The sequence below is a fragment of the Chiloscyllium plagiosum genome, unplaced genomic scaffold (genome assembly GCF_037043375.1).
Source record: "Chiloscyllium plagiosum isolate Xiang-an unplaced genomic scaffold, Cpla_swu_hap1 HiC_scaffold_33, whole genome shotgun sequence".
NCBI lineage: Eukaryota > Metazoa > Chordata > Chondrichthyes > Orectolobiformes > Hemiscylliidae > Chiloscyllium > Chiloscyllium plagiosum.
The window spans coordinates 13,294,281-13,321,187 of record NW_028270171.1 but is presented as its reverse complement, the minus strand read 5'-3'; the positions used below and the strand labels follow the sequence as shown (position 1 = coordinate 13,321,187).

The window sequence follows — 26,907 nt, the reverse complement described above, 5'->3', positions numbered from 1 at the left end:
CTCCCTGAAATGTTTGTCTTTGCAGCCCATTGCTGCGTTCTACACGTCATTCTGATTCATCAAGTCGGAAGGTGGAGGGGAGTTAGCCGCAAGTTGTATACATGATTGGTTTGGAGCCAACATAGGCTGGGATTGAGACCAACTGCCCTGAATTGGGCACACAGCTCCATTGAATACTCTGCCAGCAAAACCTTTAGATTAAAGTCTTCCTTTGCAATGTGTGGGAAGGAGGGGCTGGTACAGATATGATGGGGCAAATGGACTCCTCTCCAATGAGCCAGTTCTGATCCAGGGGAGAAGCATGCCAATGCGAATGGGAACTTTAATTGTATTATCTTGGTCTGTTCCACATTCCCATTGGTAGTAATGAGTATTTCTGCCATACCTTTCCACCTTCCCTACCTGTCTCCTGCTTGCGGTAAAGGGAAGGTGTGTTCCCACACAGTCACAGTAACTCCACTGATACCAGAAAGAAGAAATGGGCCCAGCAAATTGACCAAAGCCGTCTATCCATCCCATGTCAGCTCAGATAGAAGATGGTGTCAGCAGTGAGGACTGGCCAATTATAAAACCCAACTCCAAACCCACAGTGCACTCCTGCTGTACTGACCTTTGACCCTGCCAGTCCCAGCCTGGTAAAGCTCAGTGTATAATTTCACACCAACAATATTCGAGAAACTGAGTTCAAACAATTTCTGAACTGATCCTGACCCTGGATAAGGTCAGCAGCTGCAATCTACAAAAGGTCACATGCATCTCTTTTCTCAGAGAGAGAGAGAGAGAGAATTAGTGCGGGGTGTGAGAGGAGGTAGGAGCTCCCTGAATTCCCACGGCTGGGACAGGGGTTGGAGCCGTGCTGTGGGCTCCTCGCTGCTATCACCCAGTTAGCCCCCCCGTCTAACTAAACCAGCCCTCCGCCCATCTTCTTCCCACCCCCTCCCCTCCCATTAGAAACAATATTGTCTCAATGAGCACATCAGCACGGAGCAATTGGGCTGAATGGCCAGTGTCTGATGTGCACCTGCCAGAAAATATTGCATCACAAACACTCTGGAGAGATTGTTATCCTTCAGCCAATTAACTCAACCTGAATACAACGCAATGGTGTTCCCGCAATATGATCCTAACAACTAATTAGACATGGAGACTTTGACAGCGACAGCACGTTGGGGCTTGGTTTATAAACTGAGCTTCCTGTGTCTGATTGAATCCGTAAGGTGATCACAGGAAGTTCCACAACATCATCATTTGGCTCAGTAGATAGCACTGCTGCCTCACAGCACCAGGGACCTAGGTTCGATCTCACCCTCGGGTGACTGTCTGTGTGGAGTTTGCACTTTCTCCCTGTCTCTGCCTGGGTTTCCTCCCAAAGATGTGCAGGTTAGGTTGGTTAGCCCTGATAAAAATCACATCTGGGGTTATACGTTTGGGATGCAATGACTCAAAAGGCCACTTTCTGCACTGAAGGGATTCAGTGGTCAATCTATCAGAAGATGCTTCTATTGGGTGACCTGTAAACATACTGCTTCTATTGCTTTAAACTCATTTCCTGAAAATGACGCTCTATTTTCAATGAGGTGCCAACACTGCTATTGAAACATTAGGGGAATAGAATCCTCAGAGTAACAAACCAATATAACTCTGCCAATTGACTTCAGCCTTCTCTTCACACACTGCCCCACACAGTGTCAAAATGAGGAGTTGGAATATATTTTATTTTCAGCAATTGATGACTATAATAGCCACCTCTTTGTCCACCAGCTTTGACATTATACCCGTGTTTAAGTTTTGTTGTTGTAGTGCCATAGTCGCTGCTCTCTCATTAGAGAGAAGTGACTGGTGGTGATTTAACCTGAGGGCCACCAGACCTCAGGCAGGGAAGAGGTTGAGAAGGAGAGTTCTTCATGGTAACCTCAAGCCGGTGATGGGAATTGAACCAAGGCTGTTGGTATCATACTGCTCTATAAACCAACAGAGCAAAACCAATTCCCTTAAGTTTTGTACTTGTCCTAATGACACATCAATCCAAGCTTCCTTGTCTTTTCCATTTCAAACCCGTTCAGAGTTTGCCTTTGAAAAGGAGATCAGAGGTCCATCAGCAATTCCATCATCGATGAGTTGTCGATTCTGAATTGTTCCTGAGTTCCAAAATCTCATCCTGTGCTGACTGAAACTTGATTGGACATGGCAGCTGATCGATTGATTAACAAGAGTGATTGGTCACCACTGATGATGTCATTGAGCTGCTTCTCAACTCCTGAGGTATAAGTTCAAATCTGATGGAGGAGAGTATTTGTATGTAGTTGGTGTTGGCTCTTGGTGTATGTGGTAAGGGTTGTGTTTTTGTGAGTTTTCCTTTGGAGGAAAGCATTTGCTTTGGTGAAATGGCCTCCCAGGTTTGTCAAAACTATCACCAGGATTGTGAAGCTGCTGTCAACAAACAGATTAACCTGGAGCTCACTGCCTCCTATCTCTATCAGTCTTTGGTGAGTGTTGCTTCTGGGATTCAAGTGATATCTATTAAGAAACATTTTACTTTTTGTTTGAAATGGGAATAAACTAAGGGATTGTGTTGTAATGTTAATGGTCAGATAGTGGACTGAATGTATCTCTTTTTTTTTTTTGTACAATAATACTTCTGAAGCTTGTTCTTGTGTCCAAACTTGACGCAGCCTGTTACTGTTTCTGGTAGTACTCACTGCTTGCTAAATTAAGCTAAGTATATGGTAGTATTATATAAGTAGTGGGATAGGATGTGGGTGTGTAAATAGGTCACTGCAAGTAATGGATGGAACACACTGTCCAGATGTCTCTAAAACACATGCTCTGGGTGTGAGTGCCATAAGCACCAATGTCCCAGGACTATCACCAGAGTACCTCCCTGTGTTGGTTTGGGGTGGTGGCTGTGGTTAGCACTGCTGCCTCAGTGTCAGGGATTTGGGTTTGATTCTTGCTTTGTCTGTGTGGAGTTTACATTCTCTCTGCATTTCCTCAATTCTCTTTAGAATTAGAATCCCTACTGTGTGGAGGGGGGGAGGGGGGGGAAAGACTTTGGCCCAACAGGTCCACACTGACCTTCTGCAGAGTATCCCACCCAAACACATTCTCCTATGTTCTGTGCACAAGTCAGAGTTAAACAGATGTCCCTGAACACTGGGCAATTTAGCATAGCCAATCCATCTGATCTCCACATCTCTGGATTGTGGGAGGAACCTGGAGCAAACCCATGCAGATGGGAGGAGAATGTGCCAACTCTAGTTTCCAGAGGCTGGAATTGAACCTGGGTCCCTGGTGCTGTGAGGCTGCAGTGCTAACCACTGAGCTACTGTAATCCAAAGATGTGTGTGTTAGGTGGATTGTCCATAGTGTTCAAGGATATGTAGGTGAGGTGCATTAGATTTGTTTCCCTACAGTGTGGAAACAGGCCCTTCGGCCCAACCAACCACATCGACCCTCCAAAGAGTAACCCACCCAGACCCATTTCCCTCTGACTAATGCACCTAGCACTATGGGCAATTTGGCATAGCTAAGTCACCTGACCTGTATGTCTTTTGGACTGTGGGAGGAAACCAGAGCACCTAGAAGAAACTCTCTCCGACATGAGGAGAATGTGTGTCGGGTTTGCACAGTCACCCGAGGCTGAATTTGAACCTTGGTCCCTGGTGCTGTGAGGCTGCAGTGCTAACCACTGAGCCACCAGGTGTAAATGTAGATCCTTAAAAATAAGGGATTGGGTTTGGGTGGGATACTCTTCAGAAGGTAAATTTGGACTTTGGCCAAATGGCCTGTTCGAACACGAGGGATTCTGTCGTAGGACTTTATGGTTGAATGGGAATTGGGCTCCATGTTGAAGGAATGGGGACACCTACTGGACAGATTAAATAAAGGCAGCAGCTATCATTAGTTCCCCAGTTGGGTTACAGCTGCTTATCGCTTGCTGTTAACATCTTTATCAAGATGTTATCCACTTTTAATGAAGCACTTATGTTGACTGGTCAATACTTTTTTAAAACTAGTCTTTTAAAAATTGTTGTTAAAGGAATTTTGTATTTCCCTCCTTGCTGTCAGGACATTCAGATTTGTTAACATGGTCTTATTCCTTTAGAAATGTCCTTAATTCCAACATTCTCCGGATCTATGAAGTTCCCAGTTTGTCTTTGTTCCCAATGTGTTGCATATTGACTTTTCTCTTTCTGCCACTATTAGATGCTGCATGTTTGTTCGTGCTCAAAAGAATTTGACCTTGACTGAATAGTCTTTGTTTGAATAATCTAGATTTCCTGATACTCTGCTAAAATGTTGGACTTTCCCAAATGTCCACAACTGGAACACATGACCTTGGGTTATGACTCTCCCAATCTATTGGAGAGAAGTGAGATATAGCTGGAAAAGACTAGTTTCTACCTCTGCCAACTAGAATTGGGCCCAGTGTGTTAATGGAATGTAAATGGTTCTCTTTCAGATGTCGTACTTTGACCGGGATGATGTTGCCCTGCATCATTTCTCCCAGTTCTTCAAAGCTCAGTCCCAGGAGAAGCAGGAACATGCAGAGAAGCTGCTGAAATTCCAGAATCAGCGTGGAGGCAGAGTTCTCCTCCAGGATGTGAAGGTGGGAATGTGGGGGGGTGAAGAAATGTCTGCTCGTGATATGGCTCCATATCAGTGACAGGGTTTTCGAATCCTGCAGTGGGTTTTGTCTATCTGATCTCTGTACTGGCCAAAACCACAGTAATATCTCCACCTTATTGCGCATTAATTGCATATCAGGTTCATCTGATAATGTACATGGGATCCCTAGTGTATTCTATCCCATAGTATCAACAATAAGATGTCAGATATGAGGGAAAGTGTAAATAGACAAGATGATGGCAGTCTTCTGATGGTTGATAACTGATCTGTCTGTTTTGTTTCCATGTTTCAGAAGCCAGAGAGGGATGAGTGGGGTAACGGTCTGCAGGCAATGCAGGTTGCCCTGGATCTGGAGAAGAATGTGAACCAGAGTTTGCTGGATCTACACCAACTCGCCACTGCCCAGACTGACCCTCATGTAAGCTTCACCACCTCATTCTCATCACTGCTAGGCAATTGTTAATTTTCCAAGTCAAATATTAATTATGCAACATATAGGTATGATCTGTTTCAAGTACTCTGGCAATTACTTAAATAGGGACTCCTGATACCAACTTTGACTCCATGAGCAGTTTTCTTAAAGCTACAGATTCCAGTCAGTCTCCCAAATTGATACATGAAGCTGACCATGCAGCACTGCCTCAGTACTATCATACTTGGGTGTCATCTTTCTTGTGCAGTGTTAAAGCTTATGGCCCTGTCTTGTTGGTGGAGCAGCCTATACCCATTCTCCTGTCAGCCAGGATTATACACTTAGAATTAGTGCCCCCTCTTTAGGAGCTTGCTGTACACTTTGAACTTTTTCTACATGACATGTGACCACATTTCACACTTTCATGGCTCAGGTCTTGCAACATACTATAAATACAAAGGTCTTCAATGCTTTTTGTAATGTCTTTTTGGAAGTTTGACCAGATTTGAAGATCCTACCAAGGAGTGACCATCTAAAGCAGTAAGAGTGACTTTTCTTTTGTAGAGAAAACAAATCTCCATATTCTGGCTCCTTCTAATATATGACTGCCTACCTTCCTTCCAGCTGTGTGACTTCCTGGAGACCCACTATTTGGATGAGGAGGTTGAGATCATCAAGCGACTTGGGGACTACATCACCAACCTGAAGCGTCTGGGAGCTCCTGAGAATGGGCTGGGAGAGTACCTGTTTGACAGGCTCTCGCTGGAGGACAGCAGTTAGTGGGGCCTTTGACTGCAGTCTTTGTCCTTTGTGTATCCAACTCTCATTGGGAGAATTCCTCCAGGAACTTTGTAGTGAAGTGATTTGGAAATAAAAGTTGATCTCTCCCACTATCTGTTCTGTTCACTGGCTTTAACTTTTCAATTTGCATTTTGCAAGTGTTTGGAATTTGTTCCAGAATAATCTCTGGCTTTATCTAAATTCCAGTAGTGATTTCAGTGGATCTCCCTCTCCTGATTTTTCAAAAGGCTAACAATTTTGGGTTTTGTGGTTTTATTCCATTCCTTTAGAGTCAGTAGTGTAGCTCTTCCATGAGCATGGCAGGTCTAAGATATTGCAGTTTTAATCACATTCCCCTCAGCAAATGGGAGTCAGGTGGTGAAAACTGAGCCTGAATTTCATATTCCATGACAATGATTTCTTAATGAGGAAAAAAGGCCAACACACATTCAAGCAGATGAGAAATGGGCAGAAGTACATCAGATTTTTTTTTTTTGCCAGTCGGGATTGAAAGGAGACGCTGAGTGGCACCTGAGCTACCACTTGGAGGTCATTTAGGCTTGAGGGGAAACTGTCTAAAATACAAAGACACTTTTACTGGCCTGGACTACATAAGGATGTAGTTGGATTTTTGCCAGCCAGGTCACATACTTCAACTAGGAAAACCGCAGGCAGTAATAAATCCTGCACACTTAATACCTATTCCAGCATTTGAGGAATCTTTTTGCAAGTGTTTTGATTATGTAGGTTCCCCGACCTCAAACAAAAAGCTGGAATAAGGCATTATTAACAATGAATGAATATATTGATGAGGTTTCCAGAGGCAGTCCCATTATGCAATATCATAGCAAAAAGGGTTGCAGAGGAATTGGTCCACATCAATTTTTTTTTTATTTTTAAAAAAAAAACGTATCAGTAGAGATCCAGTCCAATCAAGAATCAAACTTCACATCCAAACGCCAGGAGCTTATAGGTATTATAGAATCCCCACACTGTGGAAACAGGCTAATCGGCCCAACAATTCCAGACTGACCCTCCAAACAGTAATGAACCCAGACCCATCTGTTTTTCCCCCCCAATTATCCTACATTTTCCTCTAACTAATGCATCAAATCTATTCATCCCTGAACACTACGGGCAATTTAGCACAGCCAATTCACCTAACCTGCACATCTTTTTGAGTTGGGGAATGAAACAATTCAAATCTACTGTGTACCATCCAGAATCACAGGGAGCACGAGAGTGATCAAACACTAAAGATCAGATTGAGGGTTTATGGACAGGATTAACCAAATGATTGGGATAAGGGAGTTCCATTTATGATTTTTCCAATCAGAGGTGCACTGAATGAATCAACCAAATTCAGTCCATTTGAATTCATTTGGAGGCATAACTGAAGAGGACTGTTAAAATTGAAGGTGGAGAAATGAAGAAGTTAGAATTCTGAGACCACCCATTTGGACTGTGTGTCAACCTTTAGAGAATGATTAAATAGAGCTGGAGAGGAGGCCAGACAGCATATAAAAGTATCACAATGAAAAAGGAAGCAGATGAGAAATCTCAAATTCGCAAGTTTGCAATTGGGGATAGATGAACCTTTAAAAGCCACGCTTAGTGGATTTATCAAATCGAGAGGAAATTGAGTGAGGTGAACTATTTGATAAAGACTCCAGACAGGAAGACATCCCACAGAATGTGTCATCTGAATATGCTCCAAAGGTATTTTGACAGGGAAGGAAAGCAAGAGGAGAAGGTGTTAACGATTACAGCACCGAAGGAAGAACTAGGTTCAGAGGATTCTGAATTGGACATTCCTCAAATCAAATTGGACAATGAGGAAGTTGTCAAAAATTGGGATGAATTATTGAGTTACCTTCCAAAAGAAAATTGAAATGACCTGAAAGAGTTATTGCTATCACATGCGGAGATCTGGGGAAATAAACTGGGAAGTACTAACCTAATTGTGCATGATGTAGAGATGGGAGATGCTGTTCTGATTAAGCAACATCCTTATAGCCATAACCCTCTAAAGTTGGCACAGATTCAGAAGGAGATAATGGCATAATCGAAGTGAGTTACAGTGACTGGAGCTCACCCATAGTCACGGTGCCAGAGCCAATGGTTATGTGTGGACTATTGCAAAGTCAACGCTGTTACAAAGACTGATGCATATCCACTTCCATAGTTGGAGGACTGTGTCAAAAAGATGGGACAAGTAACTTACATTTCTAAGTTGGACTTGCTCAGAGGCTGCAGGCAAGTACCTCTGTCAGAGAGAGCAAAGGCAATTTCGGCTTTCGTAATGCCAAATGGACAATATCAGTTCAAACTCATGCCATTTGGTATGAAAATCGCTCCAGCCACATTTCAGAGACTGACTAATAAGGTCATTGCCAGGTTACCCAACTGTCTGGTGTATATTGATGACCTGGTGATTTTTTAGTCACTCGTGGAAGGAACATTTACAGCATTTATTGGACTTGATCGATTAACTTTGGAAGGCAGGCTTGGTGACCAACCTAGCTAAAGGTGAACTTGCCAAAGCCCAAGTCACCTTCCTGGGCCATGTTATTGGACATGGACAAATGGCCCCACGGGGTGTGAAAACGAATGTAATTGGGGATTTCCCACACCGTCGATGAAAAAGGCAGTACTACAGTTCATGGGATTGAGAGGGTTTTACTGAAAGTTTGTGCCGAACTTTAGCAATGTGGCTGCTCCCCTCACCGGACTGTTAAAAAAGGGCAAGACGTTTCAGTGGACAGCAGACTGACAGCCTAAAAACTGTGATAGCCACTGCCCCAGTATTAGCCACAGCGGATTACACAATGCCTTTCAAGTTGGCTATCGATGCCAGTGATGTGGGTGTCGGTGCGCTGCTCCTGCAGGAGGATGACGAGGGAATAGAGAGACCCATTGGGTATTTTTCCAGGAAGTTGAACATTCATCAACAGAAATATTCAATGGTGGAGAAAGAGACTTTGAGCTTGGTGTTGGCATTCCAACATTTCTGAGTTTATATTACCAGCAATGCATCTGAGACAGTCGTATACACCGATCATAACCCATTGACATTTGTAGAGAAATGTGAGGACAAAAATGCAGCCTGTTTAGATCGAGCTTGTTGTTACAGCCATTCAATGTGACAATTGTGCAGGTGGCAGGTCGTGAAAATGTGATTACCAATGCGTTATCGAGTCCGGAATGAGATAAGGAGGCGTTCGGTGAGGGGTGTGCCACAGCCTGAATTCGCATGTGGTTTTGTATATTTGCATGTGTATGATTAGTACAGTGTATATGTGTGTTTGGACTATTAATCGAATTTCAGAAGGGTTTTCAAAATGAAGCCATCTTTTGATATTGATGGTTCATTTTTTAAGGGGGGAGTTATCACAAAGCTAGTCCCTTTCTTCTAAAAGCTGTTCCTTTTCTCAGGAATATTGTGTCCTTGACTTTTTTTTTCGGATGGGTCATAAACCACGCCGGGCTCTGATCAGTCTGGTTTGGTACAGAGACAAAAAGGATTTTGAGAGGCCTTTTGTTTATATGTAAACAGACGAGACTTCAGGCCAAAGTGGTCATGTTTTAGAAGTGACCTGTATAATGAAAGGGGAGTGGTCAGCTCTCTAGCTGATCAGTTCAGTACAGAACTAGTTGGGAGTTCAGCAGTGAGCTCTGTGAAAACAGGCTCTCTCTCTCTCTCTCTTTCTGCCCTGCTAACTTCAACCTGTAAGCCTCTGATCCTTTTATTTCATTTCACTGTGTTTTAAGGGTGTTTGCTTATTGGGCCTGTTGTATATATTTGGAACAGCATAATTAAGTCCAGTTTAGATAGACTGAGTTCTGTAGAGGTTTTTTTATTCTGTTCTTTGTGTTTTATTGTGTAATTTTCTGAATAAATCTCTGTCTGTTTTTAAACCTAGAAGTCAACCTAGCTATCTTACTCTGGGTAATTTTCACTGTACACCGTCTGAAACAAATTGCAAAGTTATGGTCTGGGTTGCCTGTTTAAGAATGTTTTGAGTGGTCTGGCCTAGACAATAACACACATCTCCATGACACTGGACTTCTTTGGCTATAAATTCCATGAAGAAAGTGAGGACTGCTGATGCTGGAGATCAGAGCTGAAAATGTGTTGCTGGAAAAGCGCAGCAGGTCAGGCAGCATCCAAGGAGCAGGAGAATCGACATTTCGGGCATAAGCCCTTCTTCCATGAACTTGATCTTAACTTCCACAACCACCTGATAAAGGAGCGGAGCTCCGAAAGCTAGTGCTTTAAATAAACCTGTTGGACTATAACCGGGTGTTGTGTGATTTCTATTTGAAAGATGTTGTGAAACTTGAAAGGGTTCAGAAAAGACTTACAAGGATGTTGATAGGGTTGGAGGATCTGTGCTATAGGGAGAGGCTGAACAGGCTGGGGCTGTTTTCCCTGGAGTGTCAGAGATTGAGAGGTGACCTTGTAGAGGCTTACAAAATCATGAGGGGCATGGATAGGATAAATAGACCAAGCCTTTTCCCTGGGGTCAGGGAGTCCAGAACTAGAGGGCATAGGTTTAGGGTGGGAGGGGAAAGATGAGACCCAAGGGGCAACTTTTTCTGAGGCTGGTACAAGTATGGAATGAGCTGCTAGAGGAAGTGGTGAGTACAATTGGAACATTAAAAAGGCATTTAGGTGGGTATATGTATAGGAAGGGTTTGGTGGGATATGGGCTGGCTGGTAGGACGTGATTTGGTTGGGGTATCTGGTCGGCATGGTCAGGTTGGACCGAAGGGTCTGTTTCCAGGCTGTACATCTCTGACTATAACTGTAGCTCCTTCCTGTCCCTAGAGGTGCTACATAGTGGCTTGTGAAGCTAGTTGAGCCAGTTTGTCCTGAGGAACAACACTGCTTGAGTAAAGACCCTTAATTCTGTCATTGAATCACCAGAAGTCTGAGACCACTTGGGTCACTGCGTGTGATGTGTTAACAGGATAGAAATTCTTCTTTCAGATGTCGTACTTTGACCGGGATGATGTTGCCCTGCACCATTTCTCCCAGTTCTTCAAACCTCAGTCCCAGGAGAAGCAGGAACATGCAGAGAAGCTGCTGAAATTCCAGAATCAGCGTGGAGGCAGAGTCTTCCTCCAGGATGTGAAGGTGGGAATATGGAGGGTGAATGGCAGCTTGCATGATGTGGCTTCAAGTTAGTGACAGGGTTTTCACATCCTGAAGGGGGTGTGGGAATCAAAGTTCTAGTCGAGCTTTGTCTGTTTGATCTTGGGATCAGCCCCATAGACAAGTCTGAAATCTGCTGTGTAGGGGAGATGCACAAGGAGCAGTGAATTCTTTAAATTCCACTCCATGGTAAGGAATATATTGACCTGTCTGACTCTTGTGGCTCCTTTTAATATCATTGACAAATGTGCAAGGTGAAAGCAACCTGAAACAGCTGGTTGTTCTGATCCTTAACTGTCCTTTGTTTCCATGTTTCAGAAGCCAGAGAGGGATGAGTGGGGTAACGGTCTGCAGGCAATGCAGGTTGCCCTGGATCTGGAGAAGAATGTGAACCAGAGTTTGCTGGATCTACACCAACTCGCCACTGCCCAGACTGACCCTCATGTAAGCTTCACCACCTCATTCTCATCACTGCCTGACCCTCGGGTCAACACTTCACACTGGCCTGATCATTGCAAAGCCACAAACTGATTGATTAGTAATCTAATGTACTTCTGAATATGCAACATTTCTAGCAAAGCCTTTAAGAATCTTATGGTAACAACACTAAATCCTCCTTTTGGCATTTGGTCAATATCCGGATGAAACTGAGTTTTCTCTTCCCTGACGAGCTGTGCCTCTGTATTCTCCAATGTGTTGTAGATTGGAGAGCCACTGGAGGGGCAAAACTGGTGCAGCAAACTGCAGTTCATCTCCAATGAATATTGGAGGGAGTTTCTGCTGTTTTATTTTTGAGGGGGGTGGTGATGTACCCTCTGGATCTTGTCTAATGTTTATCCTGTACTTGTCGGCAAAATGTCTTGTCTCTGTGGGAGGTTGCTGTGCATAATGACCACTGCCTTTGTGATTCTAATGTGGTGAATTTTATTCACCTCCTCCCAGCCAATGTCAGTCTCTCATTATCTCTCATGTGCTCTCCCACCGCCCGCGCGCCCCCCCCCTCAGTGAAACCTCCTTTTTTTTAACTCGTCAGTGAGATGACTTGGGAGAAACTCCTCCCTTCCCCCCCCCCCATGGCACAGTTGTAAACAGCCTGAATGATGGAGACTGAGCTGCATAGGAGGTGATCACTCCCACGTTCTGACTTCTCTTGTAATATCTGACACTCTCTACCTTCCAGCTTTGTGACTTCCTGGAGACCCACTATTTGGATGAGGAGGTTGAGATCATCAAGCGACTTGGGGACTACATCACCAACCTGAAGCGTCTGGGAGCTCCTGAGAATGGGCTGGGAGAGTACCTGTTTGACAGGCTCTCGCTGGAGGACAGCAGTTAGTGGGGCTTTGAATACTGCTCGTGTCCGTCTTCCTTTGGATAATGTCAAAAGTACTTTTTCAAAAGTGGCTATGTTGAATAACTTGAACATAATTAAAGAAAACTTTGCCTGTGTTTGATGCTTGTTCCTATTATTGATGCAGGTTTTCATGTCTGTGGCAGAACGTAGATTCCCTGAAATGTATGTTTGCAACCCTCCTTGCATTCTATGCCTGATCGGACTTGATAAATAAGGATGGTAAAGGCAGGTCAGGAACACATATGGTAAATAACTAGTTTGGAGCCAACGTCAGCTGAGCTTTATAGACCACCTGTCCTCAATTGGGCACACAACTCCATTAGAATAATATCTTCCTTTTCCAGTGTGGGGGAAGGAGAGGCTGGTGCAGATATGATGGCCCAAATGACAACTCTCCAATGAGCCACTTCTGATCTAGTAGATCCTAAAGGAGGAGCAAGCTGAGACAATTTAAAGCTCTTTGTATTGGCTTGGTCTATCTCATGTTCCTAGTACTAGCTAGAGTATTTGTCATATTATTCCACACGTACCTGTCTCTCTCTTCCTTGCCCACTTTCTGCTTGAAGGAGAAGGAAGGGGGTTCCCCATACAGTAGCAGGACTCCTACTCCTTTAGTAGAAAGGAATGGAGACAGCAAATTGACCAAAACCATCCATCCGATGTTGGCTCAGGTAGAAGACAGTCACAGCAGTGAGAACTGACTAATTATAAAACTCAACAACCATGCTAATTTTCCTCTACTGCCCTTTGACCCTGCCAGTCCCAGTCTGGTAAAGCTCAATATACAACATTCTAGAAACTGAATTCAAGCCATTGCTGAACAGCCATTGGCCTATGGGGGAATTACATGGCAGCAGCTGTCTGCCAAAGAGCCACTGGCATCTCTTTTTTTTTTCTTCCCCCCCCCCACCCCCCCCTGTTGGAGGACAGAGGGGCAGTTAGTGTGGGCTTGGACAGTAACTGTGTCACAAGCCTGAGGTGAGAGTTTCATAAATTCCCACAAATGGAACAGGGGTTGGATCTTTTCTGCTGTAGCCCCAGTCTAACAACTAGCCCTTCTCTTGTTTTCTTTCAAGCCCCACTCCCCTCCCATTAGAGACGATATTGTCTCAATATGCACATCAGCACAGAGCAATTGGGGCTGAATGACCAGCTTCTGTGCTATTCATTTGATGGGCACCTGCCAGAAAATATCTCCTCAGTAACACTCAGGTGAACATAGACCACTACAGTACAGTATAGACCATTTGGCCCTCAATGTTGCACTGACCTGTGGAACCATTGTGAAGCCCATCTAACCTACACTATTCCATTTTTATCCATATGTTCATCCAATGACCATTTAAACGCCCTTCAAGTTGGTGAGTGTACTCCTGTTGCAGCAGTGCATTCCACGCCCCCATTACTGAGTTTAAAGAAAAAGCTATCTCTGACTGATACCTATCACCTCTCAATTTTAGTCACCACCATCTGAGGAAAAAGGCTCTCACTGTCCGCCCTGTCTAATCCTCTGATTTCCTTTGTATGTCTCAATGATGTCAATCTTCTCCTTCACTCACTCACTCTCTCTGAATAAAGTTTGTTTTTATATCAATTAAAACTGAATATAATGATCTGAAGAAAGTGATGTCTTGCTGAGGTGCAGTGGGGAGAGACAATTATCTAATATCTTAGCTGGAGTGTATTGGGTCCGTTCAGTTTTCAGACTCCCTTGTTGCCTCAGTGAAGATGGGTACACCTCTGCGTCAGTAGACAATGCCTTTTTTTTACAACTCTGTGATTCCAATGTGATCTTTTTCTCTGTAAAGACTACATAGTTATTTCCGGATCTTTTGTATGTACTTTATTCAATTTAAAGTCATGTCGTTCACGTCCCTTCTGCCCCCATTTCTACATTAATGTTACATGGTTTTTGCAACTGTCTCTTTACATTCATTCGTAAAAGAACACTATTCCAACTTTGATGTTGGATTATCAGTCCATGTATGTTACCAGCTAGTGGGCTAATTAGATGCTCAATGATGTATTGAGCAAAGATGTTCATGGGTTAGGTTTATTTCTTAGGATGTGGCAGTCATCTCTTTTCTATCCCTGGGCTTGCTGCTTGTAGATTTGTGAAGCTAGTTGAGTTTGTTAGGCAAAAGTGAGGACTGCAGCTGCTGGAAATCCAGTGGCCTAATGGAAACGCACTGGCCTCCTAAGCCAGGCATTGTGGGTTCAAGTCCCATCTGGGTGTCTGACCCTTCGTGGTTTGTCCTTAACTTTGTTTCTGGGTACAAGATGATGAGAGGCGTAGATAGTGGATATTTAGTTGAGTTTGTTGTCTGGGGAATTAAATCACTTGGAGGCTGGAGTAAAGACATTTCATTGTGTCATTGAATCACCACACCTATTATACTACAGAAAGAGGACACTTGGCTTACTGTGCGTGATTGTTCAATGGAATCTAAATTGTCCCCATTTTCAGGTATCGTACTTTGTCCGGGATGATGATTTTTATCCATATGTTCATCCAATGACCATTTTAACACCCTTAAAGTTGGTGAGTCTACTACTATTGCAGCAGTGCATTCCACGCCCCTATTACTGAGTTTAAACAAAAAGCTATCTCTGACATCTGACTGAAACCTATGTCACCTCATGTTAACTATCACCATCTGAGGAAAAAGGCTCTCACTGTCCGTCCTATCTAATCCTCTGATTTCCTTTGTATGTCTCAATGATGTCATTCTCCTCTCCCTCGCACATTCTCACACTCACATAATACTGCTTCAAGTCCCTCAGCCTTTCCTCCTAAGACCTTCCCTCCATACCAAGCAATATCTTAGTAAATCTCCTCTGAACCCTTTCCAAAGTTTCCATGTTCTTCCTATAATGTGGCGACAGGAACTATACACAATACTCCAAGTGCGGATGTTCCGGAGTTTTGTGCCTCGTGGCTTTGAAACTCAATCCCTCAACCAATTAAAGCTAACACACTGTATGCCTTCAAAACTTGGGTGGCAAATTTCAGGGATCAATGTACCTGGACACCGAGATCTCCCTGCTCATCTGCAATACCCAGAATCTTACCATTACCTCAGTACTCTTTATTCCTGTTGCTCCTTCCAAAGTGAATCACCTCACACTTTTCCACATTAAACTCCACTTGCCACCTCTCAGCCCAGCTCTACAGCTTATCTATAACCCTCTGTAACCTGCAACATCTTTCTGCACTATCCACAACTCCACCGATCTTCGTGTCATCTGCAATTTTGCTAATCGATCCTGCTATGCCTTCATCCAGGTCATTCCTAAAAGTGACAAACAGCAGTGGCCTCGTAACAGATTCTTGTGGTAAAGATTGCCAGCCTTAAAACAATTAACCACTCAATATGGATATAATGCAATGGTGAGTGCACCATATGGTTCTAGCAACTAGTTAGGCACGGGGACTTTGACATCTAAACACATTGGGGCTTGGTTTATAAACTGAGCTTCCTGTGTCTCATTGAATCTGCAAGGTGACCACAGGAAATTCCACAAAGTCATTATTCATCAGTCACCCTTTGGCTAAGTGGTTAGCAGTGCTGCATTATATCACCAGGGACCTGGGTTCGAGTCCGGCCTTGGGCTGCTTTAGTCAAATGGCCTCCCAGGTTTGTCAAACCATCGCCAGGATTGTGTTAGCAAGTAGATTAACTTGGAGCTCACTGCCTCCTATCTCCATCGGTCTTTGGTAAGTGTTGTCTCTGTGGGTTTAAAAACTGGATCTTTGCTCGATAGATCCAACTCAAATGTTGGCTTGCTTCTTCATGTGCTACTGTATGGAACTGAACTGCTAAGGTGACTATGCATGCATATAAAGATATTTTTGTGAATACAGTTTGTTTTTATATCAATAAAAACTAAATATACTGATCGGAAGAAAGAGATGTCTTGCTGAGGTGCAGTGGGGAGAGACAATTATCTAATATCTTTGCTGGAGTGTATTGGGTCCGTTCAGTTTTCAGACTCCCTTGTTGCCTCAGTGAAGATGGGTGCACCTCTGCGTCAGTAGACAATGCCTTTTTTTTACAACTCTTTGATTTCAATGTGATCTTTTTCTCTGTAAAGACTACATAGTTATTTCCGGATCTTTTGTATGTACTTTAGTCAATTTAAAGTCATGTCGTTCACATCTCTTCTGCCCCCATTTCTACATTAATGTTACATGGTTTTTGCAGCTGTCTCTTTACATTCATTAGTAATAGAACACTATTCCAACTTTGATGTTGGAATATGGATTTTAGTAAGGCGTTTGATAAGGTTCCCCATGGTAGACTACTGCAAAAAATACGGAGGTATGGCATTGAGGGTGAGTTGGAGGTTTGGATTAGGAGTTGGCTGGCTGGAAGAAGACAGAGGGTAATAGTTGATGGCAAAGGTTCATCTTGGAGTGCCGTCACTAGCAGTGTTCCGCAAGGATCTGTTTTGGGACCATTGCTGTTTGTCATTTTTATAAATGACCTGGAGGAGGGGTTAGAAGGGTGGGTGAGCAAGTTTGCGGATGATACAAAAGTCGGTGGAGTTGTAGACAGTGAGGAAGGATGTGGCAGGTTACAGCGGGATATAGATAAGCTGCAGAGCTGGGTAGAAAGGTGGCAAATGGAGTTCAATGTAGCTAAGTGTGAGGTGATTCATTTTGGTAAATGTAACAAAAAGTTGGGGTACTGGGCTAATGGTAGTGTGGATGAGCAGAGGGATCTTGGTGTCCATGTACACAGATCTCTGAAAGTTGCCATCCAGGTAAATAGTGCGGTGAAGAAGGCATTTGGAGTACTGGCTTTTATTGATAGAGGAATTGAGTTCCGGAGCCCTGAGGTCATGTTGCAGTTGTATAAGACTCTGGTGCGGCCACATCTGGAGTATTGTGTGCAGTTTTGGTCACCATACTATAGGAAGAATGTGGAGGTACTGGAACGGGTGCAGAGGAGGTTTACCAGGATGTTGCCTGGTATGGTAGAAAGATCGTATGAGGAAAGGCTGAGGCACTTGGGGTTGTTTTCATTGGAGAAAAGAAGGTTTAGGGGTGACTTGATAGAGGTGTACAAGATGATTAGGGGTTTAGATAGGGTTGACAGTGAGAATCTTTTTCCACGTATGGAGTCAGCTATTACAAGGGGGCAAAGCTTTAAATTAAGGGGGGGTAGGTATAGGACAGATGTTAGGGGTAAGTTCTTTACTCAGCGAGTCGTGAGTTCATGGAATGCCCTGCCAGTAGCAATGGTGGACTCTCCCTCATTATGGGCATATAAGCGGGCATTGGATAGGCATATGGAGGATAGTGGGCTAGTGTAGGTTAGGTGGGCTTGGATCGGCGCAACATCGAGGGCCGAAGGGCCTGTACTGCGCTGTATTCTTCTATGTTCTATGTTCTATATCAGTCCATGTATGTTACCAGCTAGTGGGCTAATTAGATGCTCAATGATGTATTGAGCAAAGATGTTTATGGGTTAGGTTTTTTTCTTGGGATGTGGCAGTCATCTCTTTTCTATCCCTGGGCTTGCAGCATATAGATTTGTGAAGCTAGTTGAGTTTGTTAGGCAAAAGTGAGGACTGCAGCTGCTGGAAATCCAGTGGCCTAATGGAAACGCACTGGCCTCCTAAGCCAGGCATTGTGGGTTCAAGTCCCATCTGGGTGTCTGACCCTTCGTGGTTTGTCCTTAACTTTGTTTCTGGGTACAAGATGATGAGAGGCGTAGATAGTGGATATTTAGTTGAGTTTGTTGTCTGGGGAATTAAATCACTTGGAGGCTGGAGTAAAGACATTTCATTGTGTCATTGAATCACCACACCTATTATACTATAGAATGAGGACACTTGGCTTACTGTGCGTGATTGTTCAATGGAATCTAAATTGATCCCTTTTTCAGGTATCGTACTTTGACCGGGATGATGTTGCCCTGCACCATTTCTCCCAGTTCTTCAAAGCTCAGTCCCAGGAGAAGCAGGAACATGCAGATAAGCTGCTGAAATTCCAGAATCAGTGTGGAGGCAGAGTCCTCCTCCAGGATGGGATGTTGGTGGGTGTGGGGGGGTGTTTTAAAAAATTCTCAAGGTCAGGTTCGTAGGAGAGTAGTCTGACACAGAACAAACGACCAAGAGGCGAGTCTGCTAGAATATGAGCATTTTATTCCCCGCAGCGTCGCCACAACCAGGTCTCATACTTACAACGGGTCTGGCTTATACTCACTCTACATGTTACCGGAACTGGGAGCCGTCAGTTCTCGTAGAGCGGTTGCCAACAACCCACGCTCGGCGGTTAAACGCAACCCCGGAGCAGACTCACCGAACTGGAGACTTTTTCAGCTGATATACTCTTTTCCAGATATAAACATTCATGTGAACAGCAGAGCAAGGCTAAAAAACACATTCCATTCTGGTTACATATAGATAAGAAGATTCACACGGGGAGGTGTGTAATAAGATTCACACGGGACTAAGCAACACCTCCATTCCGGTTAGATTCACACATGTATTGGGACATAATTTTTAACTGTTTCACCACATTCCACTGCTTGTCCCAATACATGTGTTACATTATGATTCACACATGTATTGGGACATAATTTTACACCACATTCCACTGCTTGGCCCAATACATGTGTTACATTATGCTTAATTCAGTTCAATTCGTTTCAGTTAATTTCAGTTCAGTCAATTCAGTGTAGTTCAATTCAGCTCAGTTCAGGTCTGTTCAGTTCAATTCAATTGTGTTCAATTCAGTTCCGTCCATTTCAATTCAATTTAGCTCAGTTCCATTTTGTTCCGTTCAATTTGATTCACTTCAGTTCCACTCAGTTCAGTTCAGTTCAATCCCATTCAATTCTGTTAACTCCGCTTCAACTTTTTGGACATGCCCACATCCTCCGCTGTACCCCAGGCAAGGGGTTCTTCGGCAGGACTGGGATCCTCTCAAGGGTGGACAGCAGCGACCCTGGGGTTCCTCCGGTCGCCCCCCACCATTTCTCAAACAAACTGCCACGTACATGCCCACATCCATGCCATCCCGGGACGGTCGGGACCTCCACAGTTTGTTCTTCTGGTTTCTTAGTCTTTTTCCAAAACATTGTTCTGTATCAAAATCTCTCCTCAATTGCGATTGACCCTGCTCGCAGCGCCAAAATGTTTTAAAAAATTCTCAAGGTCAGGTTCGTAGGAGAGTAGTCTGACACAGAACAAACGACCAAGAGGCGAGTCTGCTAGAATATGAGCATTTTATTCCCCGCAGCGTCGCCACAACCAGGTCTCATACTTACAACGGGTCTGGCTTATACTCACTCTACATGTTACCGGAACTGGGAGCCGTCAGTTCTCGTAGAGCGGTTGCCAACAACCCACGCTCGGCGGTTAAACGTAACCCCGGAGCAGACTCCCGGGTCTGGCTTATACTCACTCTACATGTTACCGGAACTGGGAGCCGTCAGTTCTCGTAGAGCGGTTGCCAACAACCCACGCTCGGCGGTTAAACGTAACCCCGGAGCAGACTCCCCGAACTGGAGACTTTTCCAGCTGATATACTCTTTTCCAGATATAAACATTCATGTGAACAGCAGAGCAAGGCTAAAAAACACATTCCATTCTGGTTACATACAGATAAGAAGATTCACACGGGGAGGTGTGTAATAAGATTCACACGGGACTAAGCAACACCTCCATTCCGGTTAGATTCACACATGTATTGGGACATAATTTTTAACTGTTTCACCACAGGGGGGTGGGCGGAATGGCTGCTCTCATGATGTGGTTTCAAGTCAGTGACAGGATTTTCACTTCCTGAAGCCCCAGGTATGCGAATTGAATTTTCGGACCTGCTTCTCCTGTCTGATCTCTCCGGGTCAGCTCTGTAGACAGAGGAGTCTCCAATGTGCTCTGCAGGGGCTGGACTGTCCGGGAGATGCATTGAATCCCACAGCCTCACTCCACAGTCAGGAATATACTGGCCTGTCTCTGACTATCATGTGCCTTAACATTGAGTACAAATGGACAAGGTGACAGCAGTCTCCCAATAGCTGATGACTGATCTGTTCTGATCCTTAACTGTCCTTTGTTGCCATGTTTCAGAAGCCAGAGAGGGATGAGTGGGGTAACGGTCTGCAGGCAATGCAGGTTGCCTTGGATCTGGAGAAGAATGTGAACCAGAGTTTGATGGATCTACACCAATGCACATTCTCCCCGTGTCTGCGTGGGTTTCCTCCGGGTGCACCTGTTTCCTCCCACAGTCCAAAGATGTGCGGGTTAGGTGAATTGGCCATGCTAAATTGCCCATAGTGTTAGGTGCATTAGTTAGAGGGAAATGGTTCTGAGTGGGTTCCTCTTCAGAGGGTTGGTGTGGACTTGTTGGGCTGAAGGGCCTGTTTCCACACTGTAGGGAATCTAATCAATAACTCACCACAGCCCACACTGACCCTCATGTAAGCTTCACCACCTCCTCATTCTCATCACTGCCCCACCCTCACGGCAACACCTCACTGGCCTGATCATTGCAAAGACCCACAGACCAATTAGGGAACCACTACAGTCTTGTCCTGAATAACTATATTCCAGTATTGCTGTAAATAAGGATATTAAATGAGCAATATGAAATGCTGTCTGATATTGCAAACTAAACTAGTATTTCATTGACTGTAGCTGCGCCTCCATAGTGAGTAGTCTCACATGAGCTCATGTTATAGACTCAGGTCTGCTCCAGGCCTCCTGCACTGACTGTAGTGAGCATTGTACTACAGTGAACTGCTGAAGGCGTCTGTCCGTGTCTCAGCTGCTCGGGAAGGCGTTGCAGTCACTTTGAGAGGAGGGCTAATGCCCTCTGGAGCCTGGCCAATATTGTATCCTGCATTTGATGGCAACTTGTGGGAGCTTGCTGTGCTTCCTAACTGCCTCATTTCCATTCGCGTTACCATCTCAGTGGGTAAAAACAAGGACTGCAGATGCTGGACTGTAGCTGCGCCTCCATCATCGATGAGTTGTCGATTCTGAATTGTTCCTGAGTTCCAATATCTCATCCTGTGATGACTGAAACTTGATTGGACATGGCAGCTGATCGATTGATTAACAAGAGTGATTGGTCACCACTGATGATGTCATTGAGCTGCTTCTCAACTCCTGAGGTCGAAGTTCAAATCTGATGGAGGGGAGTATTTATATGTAGTTGGTGTTGGCTCTTGGTGTATGTGGTAAGGGTTGTGGTTTTTGTGAGTTTTCCTTTGGAGGAAAGCATTTGCTTTGGTGAAATGGCCTCCCAGGTTTGTCAAAACTATCACCAGGATTGTGAAGCTGCTGTCAACAAACAGATTAACCTGGAGCTCACTGCCTCCTATCTCTATCAGTCTTTGGTGAGTGTTGCTTCTGGGATTCAAGTGATATCTATTAAGAAACATTTTACTTTTTGTTTGAAGTGGGAATAAACTAAGGGATTGTGTTGTAATGTTAATGGTCAGATAGTGGACTGAATGTATCTCTTTTTTTGTACTATAATACTTCTGAAGCTTGTTCTTGTGTCCAAACTTGATGCAGCCTGTTACTGTTTCTGGTAGTACTCACTGCTTGCTAAATTAAGCTAACTATATGGTAGTATTATATAAGTAGTGGGATAGGATGTGGGTGTGTAAATAGGTCACTGCAAGTAATGGATGGAACACACTGTCCAGATGTCTCTAAAATACATGCTCTGGGTGTGACTGCCATAAGCACCAATGTCCCAGGACTATCACCAGAGTACCTCCCTGTGTTGGTTTGGGGTGGTGGCTGTGGTTAGCACTGCTGCCTCAGTGTCAGGAATTTTGGTTTGATTCTTGCTTTGTCGGTGTGGAGTTTACATTCTCTCTGCATTTCCTCAATTCTCTCTTTAGAATTAGAATCCCTACTGTGTGGAGGGGGGGGGAAAAGACTTTGGCCCAACAGGTCCACACTGACCTTCTTCTGAAGAGTATCCCACCCAAACACATTCTCCTATGTTCTGTGCACAAGTCCGAGGTAAACAGATGTCCCTGAACACTGGGCAATTTAGCATAGCCAATCCATCTGATCTCCACATCTCTGGATTGTGGGAGGAACCTGGAGCAAACCCATGCAGATGGGAGGAGAATGTGCCAACTCTCCAGTTTCCAGAGGCTGGAATTGAACCTGTGTCCCTGGTGCTGTGAGGCTGCAGTGCTAACCACTGAGCTACTGTAATCCAAAGATGTGTGTGTTAGGTGGATTGTCCATAGTGTTCAAGGATATGTAGGTGAGGTGCATTAGATTTGTTTCCCTACAGTGTGGAAACAGGCCCTTCGGCCCAACCAACCACATCGACCTCCAAAGAGTAACCCACCCAGACCCATTTCCCTCTGACTAATGCACCTAGCACTATGGGCAATTTGGCATAGCTAAGTCACCTAACCTGTATGTCTTTTGGACTGTGGGAGGAAACCAGAGCACCTAGAAGAAACTCTCTCCGACATGAGGAGAATGTGTGTCGGGTTTGCACAGTCACCCGAGGCTGAATTTGAACCTTGGTCCCTGGTGCTGTGAGGCTGCAGTGCTAACCACTGAGCCACCAGGTGTAAATGTAGATCCTTAAAAATAAGGGATTGGGTTTGGGTGGGATACTCTTCAGAAGGTAAATTTGGACTTGGGCCAAATGGCCTGTTCCAACACGAGGGATTCTGTAGTCGGACTTTATGGTTGAATAGGAATTGGGCTCCATGTTGAAGGAATGGGGACATCTACTGGACAGATTAAATAAAGGCACCAGCTATCATTAGTTCCCCAGTTGGGTTACAGCTTCTTATCGCCTGCTGTTAACATCTCTTTATCAAGATGTTATCCACTTTTAATGAAGCATTTATGTTGCCTGGTCAAGACTTCTTTAAAACTAGTCTTTTAAAAATTGTTGTTGAAGGAATTTTGTATTTCCCTCCCTTGCTGTCAGGACATTCAGATTTGTTAACATGTCCTTAGAAATGTCCTTAATTCCAACATTCTCAGGATCTATGAAGTTCCCAGTTTGTCTTCGTTCCCAATGTGTTGCGTATTGACTTTTCTCTTTCTGCCACTATTAGATGCTGCATGTTTGTTCGTGCTCAAAAGAATTTGACCTTGACTGAATAGTCTTTGTTTGAATAATCTAGATTTCGTGATCCTCTGCTAAAATGATGGACTTTCCCAAATGTCCACAACTGGAACACATGACCTTGAGTTATGACTCTCCCAATCTATTGGAGAGAAGTGAGATATAGCTGGAAAAGACTAGTTTCTACTTCTACCAACTAGAATTGGGCCCTGTGTGTTAATGGGATGTAAATGGTTCTCTTTCAGATGTCGTACTTTGACCGGGATGATGTTGCCCTGCACCATTTCTCCCAGTTCTTCAAAGCTCAGTCCCAGGAGAAGCAGGAACATGCAGAGAAGCTGCTGAAATTCCAGAATCAGCGTGGAGGCAGAGTCCTCCTCCAGGATGTGAAGGTGGGAATGTTGGGGGGGGGGGGGGGCAAAGAAATGGCTGCTCGTGATATGGCTCCATATCAGTGACAGGGTTTTGGAATCCTGCAGTGGGGTTTTGTCTATCTGATCTCTGTACTGGCCAAAACCACAGTAATATCTCCACCTTATTGCGCATTAATTGCATATCAGGTTCATCTGATAATGTGCATGGGGTCCCTAGTGTATTCTATCCCATAGTATCAACAATAAGATGTCAGATTTGAGGGAAAGTGTAAGTAGACAAGATGATGGCAGTCTTCTGATAGTTGATAACTGATCTGTCCATTTTTGTTTCCATGTTTCAGAAGCCAGAGAGGGATGAGTGGGGTAACGGTCTGCAGGCAATGCAGGTTGCCCTGGATCTGGAGAAGAATGTGAACCAGAGTTTGCTGGATCTACACCAACTTGCCACTGCCCAGACTGACCCTCATGTAAGCTTCACCACCTCATTCTCATCACTGCCTGACCCTCAGGGCAACACTTCACCCTGGCCTGATCATTGCAAAGCCACAAACTGACTGATTAGTAATCTAATGTACTTCTGAATATGCTACATTTCTAGCAAAGCCTTTAAGAATCTTATGGTAACAACACTAAATCCTCCTTTTGGCATTTGGTCAATATCCGGATGAAACTGAGTTTTCTCTTCCCTGACTAGCTGTGCCTCTGTATTCTCCAATGTGTTGTAGATTGGAGAGCCACTGGAGGGGCAAAACTGGTGCAGCAAACTGCAGTTCATCTCCAATGAACATTGGAGGGAGTTTCTGCTGTTTTATTTTTGAGGGGGGCAAAATGTCTAGTCTCTGTGGGAGGTTGCTGTGCATATTGACCACTGCCTTTGTCTGTGATTCTAATGTGGTGAATTTTATTCACCTCCCAGCCAATGTCCGTCTCTAGTTAGCTCTCAGGTGCTCTCCTGCGTGCACCCCCCCCCCCCCCCCCCCCCTCAGTGAAACCTCTTCTTTTTTTTTTAAACTGGTCAGTGAGATGACTTGGGAGAAACTCCTCCCTCTTTTTTTTTTCCCCAAAATGGCATAGTTGTAAACAGCCTGAATGATGGAGAATGAGCTGCATAGGAGCCGATCACTCCCACATTCTGACTACTTCTGTTGTAATATCTGACACTCTTTACCTTCCTTCCAGCTGTGTGACTTCCTGGAGACTCTCTATTTGGCTGAGGAGGTTGAGATCATCAAGCGACTAGGGGACTACATCACCAACCTGAAGCGTCTGGGAGCTCCTGAGAATGGGCTGGGAGAGTACCTGTTTGACAGGCTCTCGCTGGAGGACAGCAGTTAGTGGGGCATGGGGTACTGTTTCTGTCTGTCTTCCTTTGGATAATGTCAAAAGTACTTTTTCAAAAGTGGCTGTGTTGAATAACTTGAACATAATTAAAGAGAACTTTGCCTGTGTTTGATGCTTGTTCCTATTATTGATGCAGGTTTTCATGTCCGTTGCAGAAAGTAGATTCCCTGAAATGTATGTTTGCAACCCTTGCATTTTATGCTTGATCCTTTATTTATCAAGTCAGATGGTGAAGGCAGATCAGAAACACATATGGTAAATAATTGGTTTGGAGCCAACATAGGCTGGGCTTTAGACCAACTGTTCTGAATTGGGCACACAACCCCATTAGAATAAAATCTTCCTTTTCCAGTGTGGGGGAAGGAGAGGCTGGTGCAGATATGATGGCCCAAATGACAACTCTCCAATGAGCCACTTCTGATCTAGTAGATCCTAAAGGAGAAGCAAGCTGAGACAATTTAAAGCTCTCTCTGTATTGGCTTGGTCTATCTCATGTTCCTAGTAGTAGCTAGAGTATTTGTCATATTATTCCACACGTACCAGTCTCTCTCTTCCTTGCCCACTTTCTGCTTGAGGTAGAAGGAAGGGGGTTCCCCATCCCAAGCAGGGACTCTACTCCTTAGTAGAAAGGAATGAAGACAGCAAATCTACCAAAACCATCCATCCTATGTTGGGTCAGGTAGAAGACAGACACAGCAGTGGGAACTGACTAATTATAAAACCCAACAACCATGCTAATTTTCCTCTCCTGCCCTATGACCCTGCCAGTCCCAGTCTGGTAAAGCTCAATATACCACATTCTAGAAACTGAATTCAAGCCATTGCTGAACAGCCCTTGGCCTATGGGGGCATTACAGGGCAGCAGCTGTCTGGCAAAGAGCCACTGGCATCTCTTTCGTCTCTCTGTAGGAGGACGGAGGAGCAGTTAGTGTGGGCTTGGACAGTAACTGTGTCACGAGTCTGAGGTGAGAGTTTCATAAATTCCCACAAATGGAACAGGGGTTGGAGTTTTGCTGCTGTAGCCCCAGTCTAACATAACGAGCCCTTCTCTTATTTTCTTTCAAGCCCCACTCCCCTCCAGTTAGAGGTGATATTGTCTCAATACGCACATCAGCACAGAGCAATTGGGGCTGAATGACCAGTTTCTGTGCTATTCATTTGATGGGCACCTGCCAGAAAATATCTCCTCAGTAACACTCAGTAGAACATTACTGTACAGTACAGACCATTTGGCCCTCAATGTTGAGCTGACCTGTGGAATCATTGTGAAGCCCATCTAACCTACACTATTCCATTTTTATCCATATGTTCATCCAATGACCATTTAAAAGCCCTTAAAGTTGGTGAGTCTACTACTGTTGCAGCAGTGCATTCCACACCCCCATTACTGAGTTTAAAGAAAAAGCTATCTCTGACATCTGACTGATATCTATCACCTCTCAATTTTAAAGCTCTGTCCCCTCATGTTAGTCATCACCACAGAGACAACACTTACCAAAGACCGATGGAGATAGGAGGCAGTGAGCTCCACGTTAATCTACTTGCTAAAACAATCCTGGCGATGGCTTTGACAAACCTGGGAGGCTTGTTGGCTAAAGTAGCCCAAGGCCAGACTCGAACCCAGGTCCCTGGTGCTGTAATGCAGCACTGCTAACCACTGAGCCAAATGATGACTGATGAATAATTACTTTGTAGAACTTCCTGTGGTCACCTGGCAGACTCAGTGAGACACAGGAAGCTCAGTTTATAAACCAAGCCCCAATGTGTTTAGATGTCAAAGTC

General features: G+C 44.4%; 1 protein-coding gene across 1 annotated transcript; it reads left to right on the top strand.

Moving 5' to 3' along the window:
• Positions 1-2,384: 2,384 nt before the first annotated feature.
• LOC122547487 (uncharacterized) lies at positions 2,385-25,119 on the top strand. The gene is made up of 11 exons (XM_087978031.1): positions 2,385-2,486; positions 4,463-4,609; positions 4,922-5,047; positions 10,815-10,961; positions 11,298-11,423; positions 12,160-12,310; positions 16,429-16,454; positions 18,228-18,377; positions 23,656-23,802; positions 24,126-24,251; positions 24,964-25,119. Exons 1-11 carry the CDS (start codon positions 2,385-2,387, stop codon positions 25,117-25,119), a joined length of 1,404 nt encoding a protein of 467 aa, XP_087834157.1.
• The last annotated feature ends 1,788 nt before the right edge of the window (positions 25,120-26,907 follow it).

Bases quoted from the DNA above. Each gene is read 5' to 3' on its own strand.
- LOC122547487 (XM_087978031.1), top strand. From the start codon at position 2,385: ATGGCCTCCCAGGTTTGTCAAAACTATCACCAGGATTGTGAAGCTGCT. The intron at 5,048-10,814 runs GTAAGCTTCACC...TTCTTCTTTCAG, and splicing joins CTGCCCAGACTGACCCTCAT to ATGTCGTACTTTGACCGGGA. The intron at 18,378-23,655 runs GTGGGTGTGGGG...GTTCTCTTTCAG, and splicing joins TCCTCCAGGATGGGATGTTG to ATGTCGTACTTTGACCGGGA.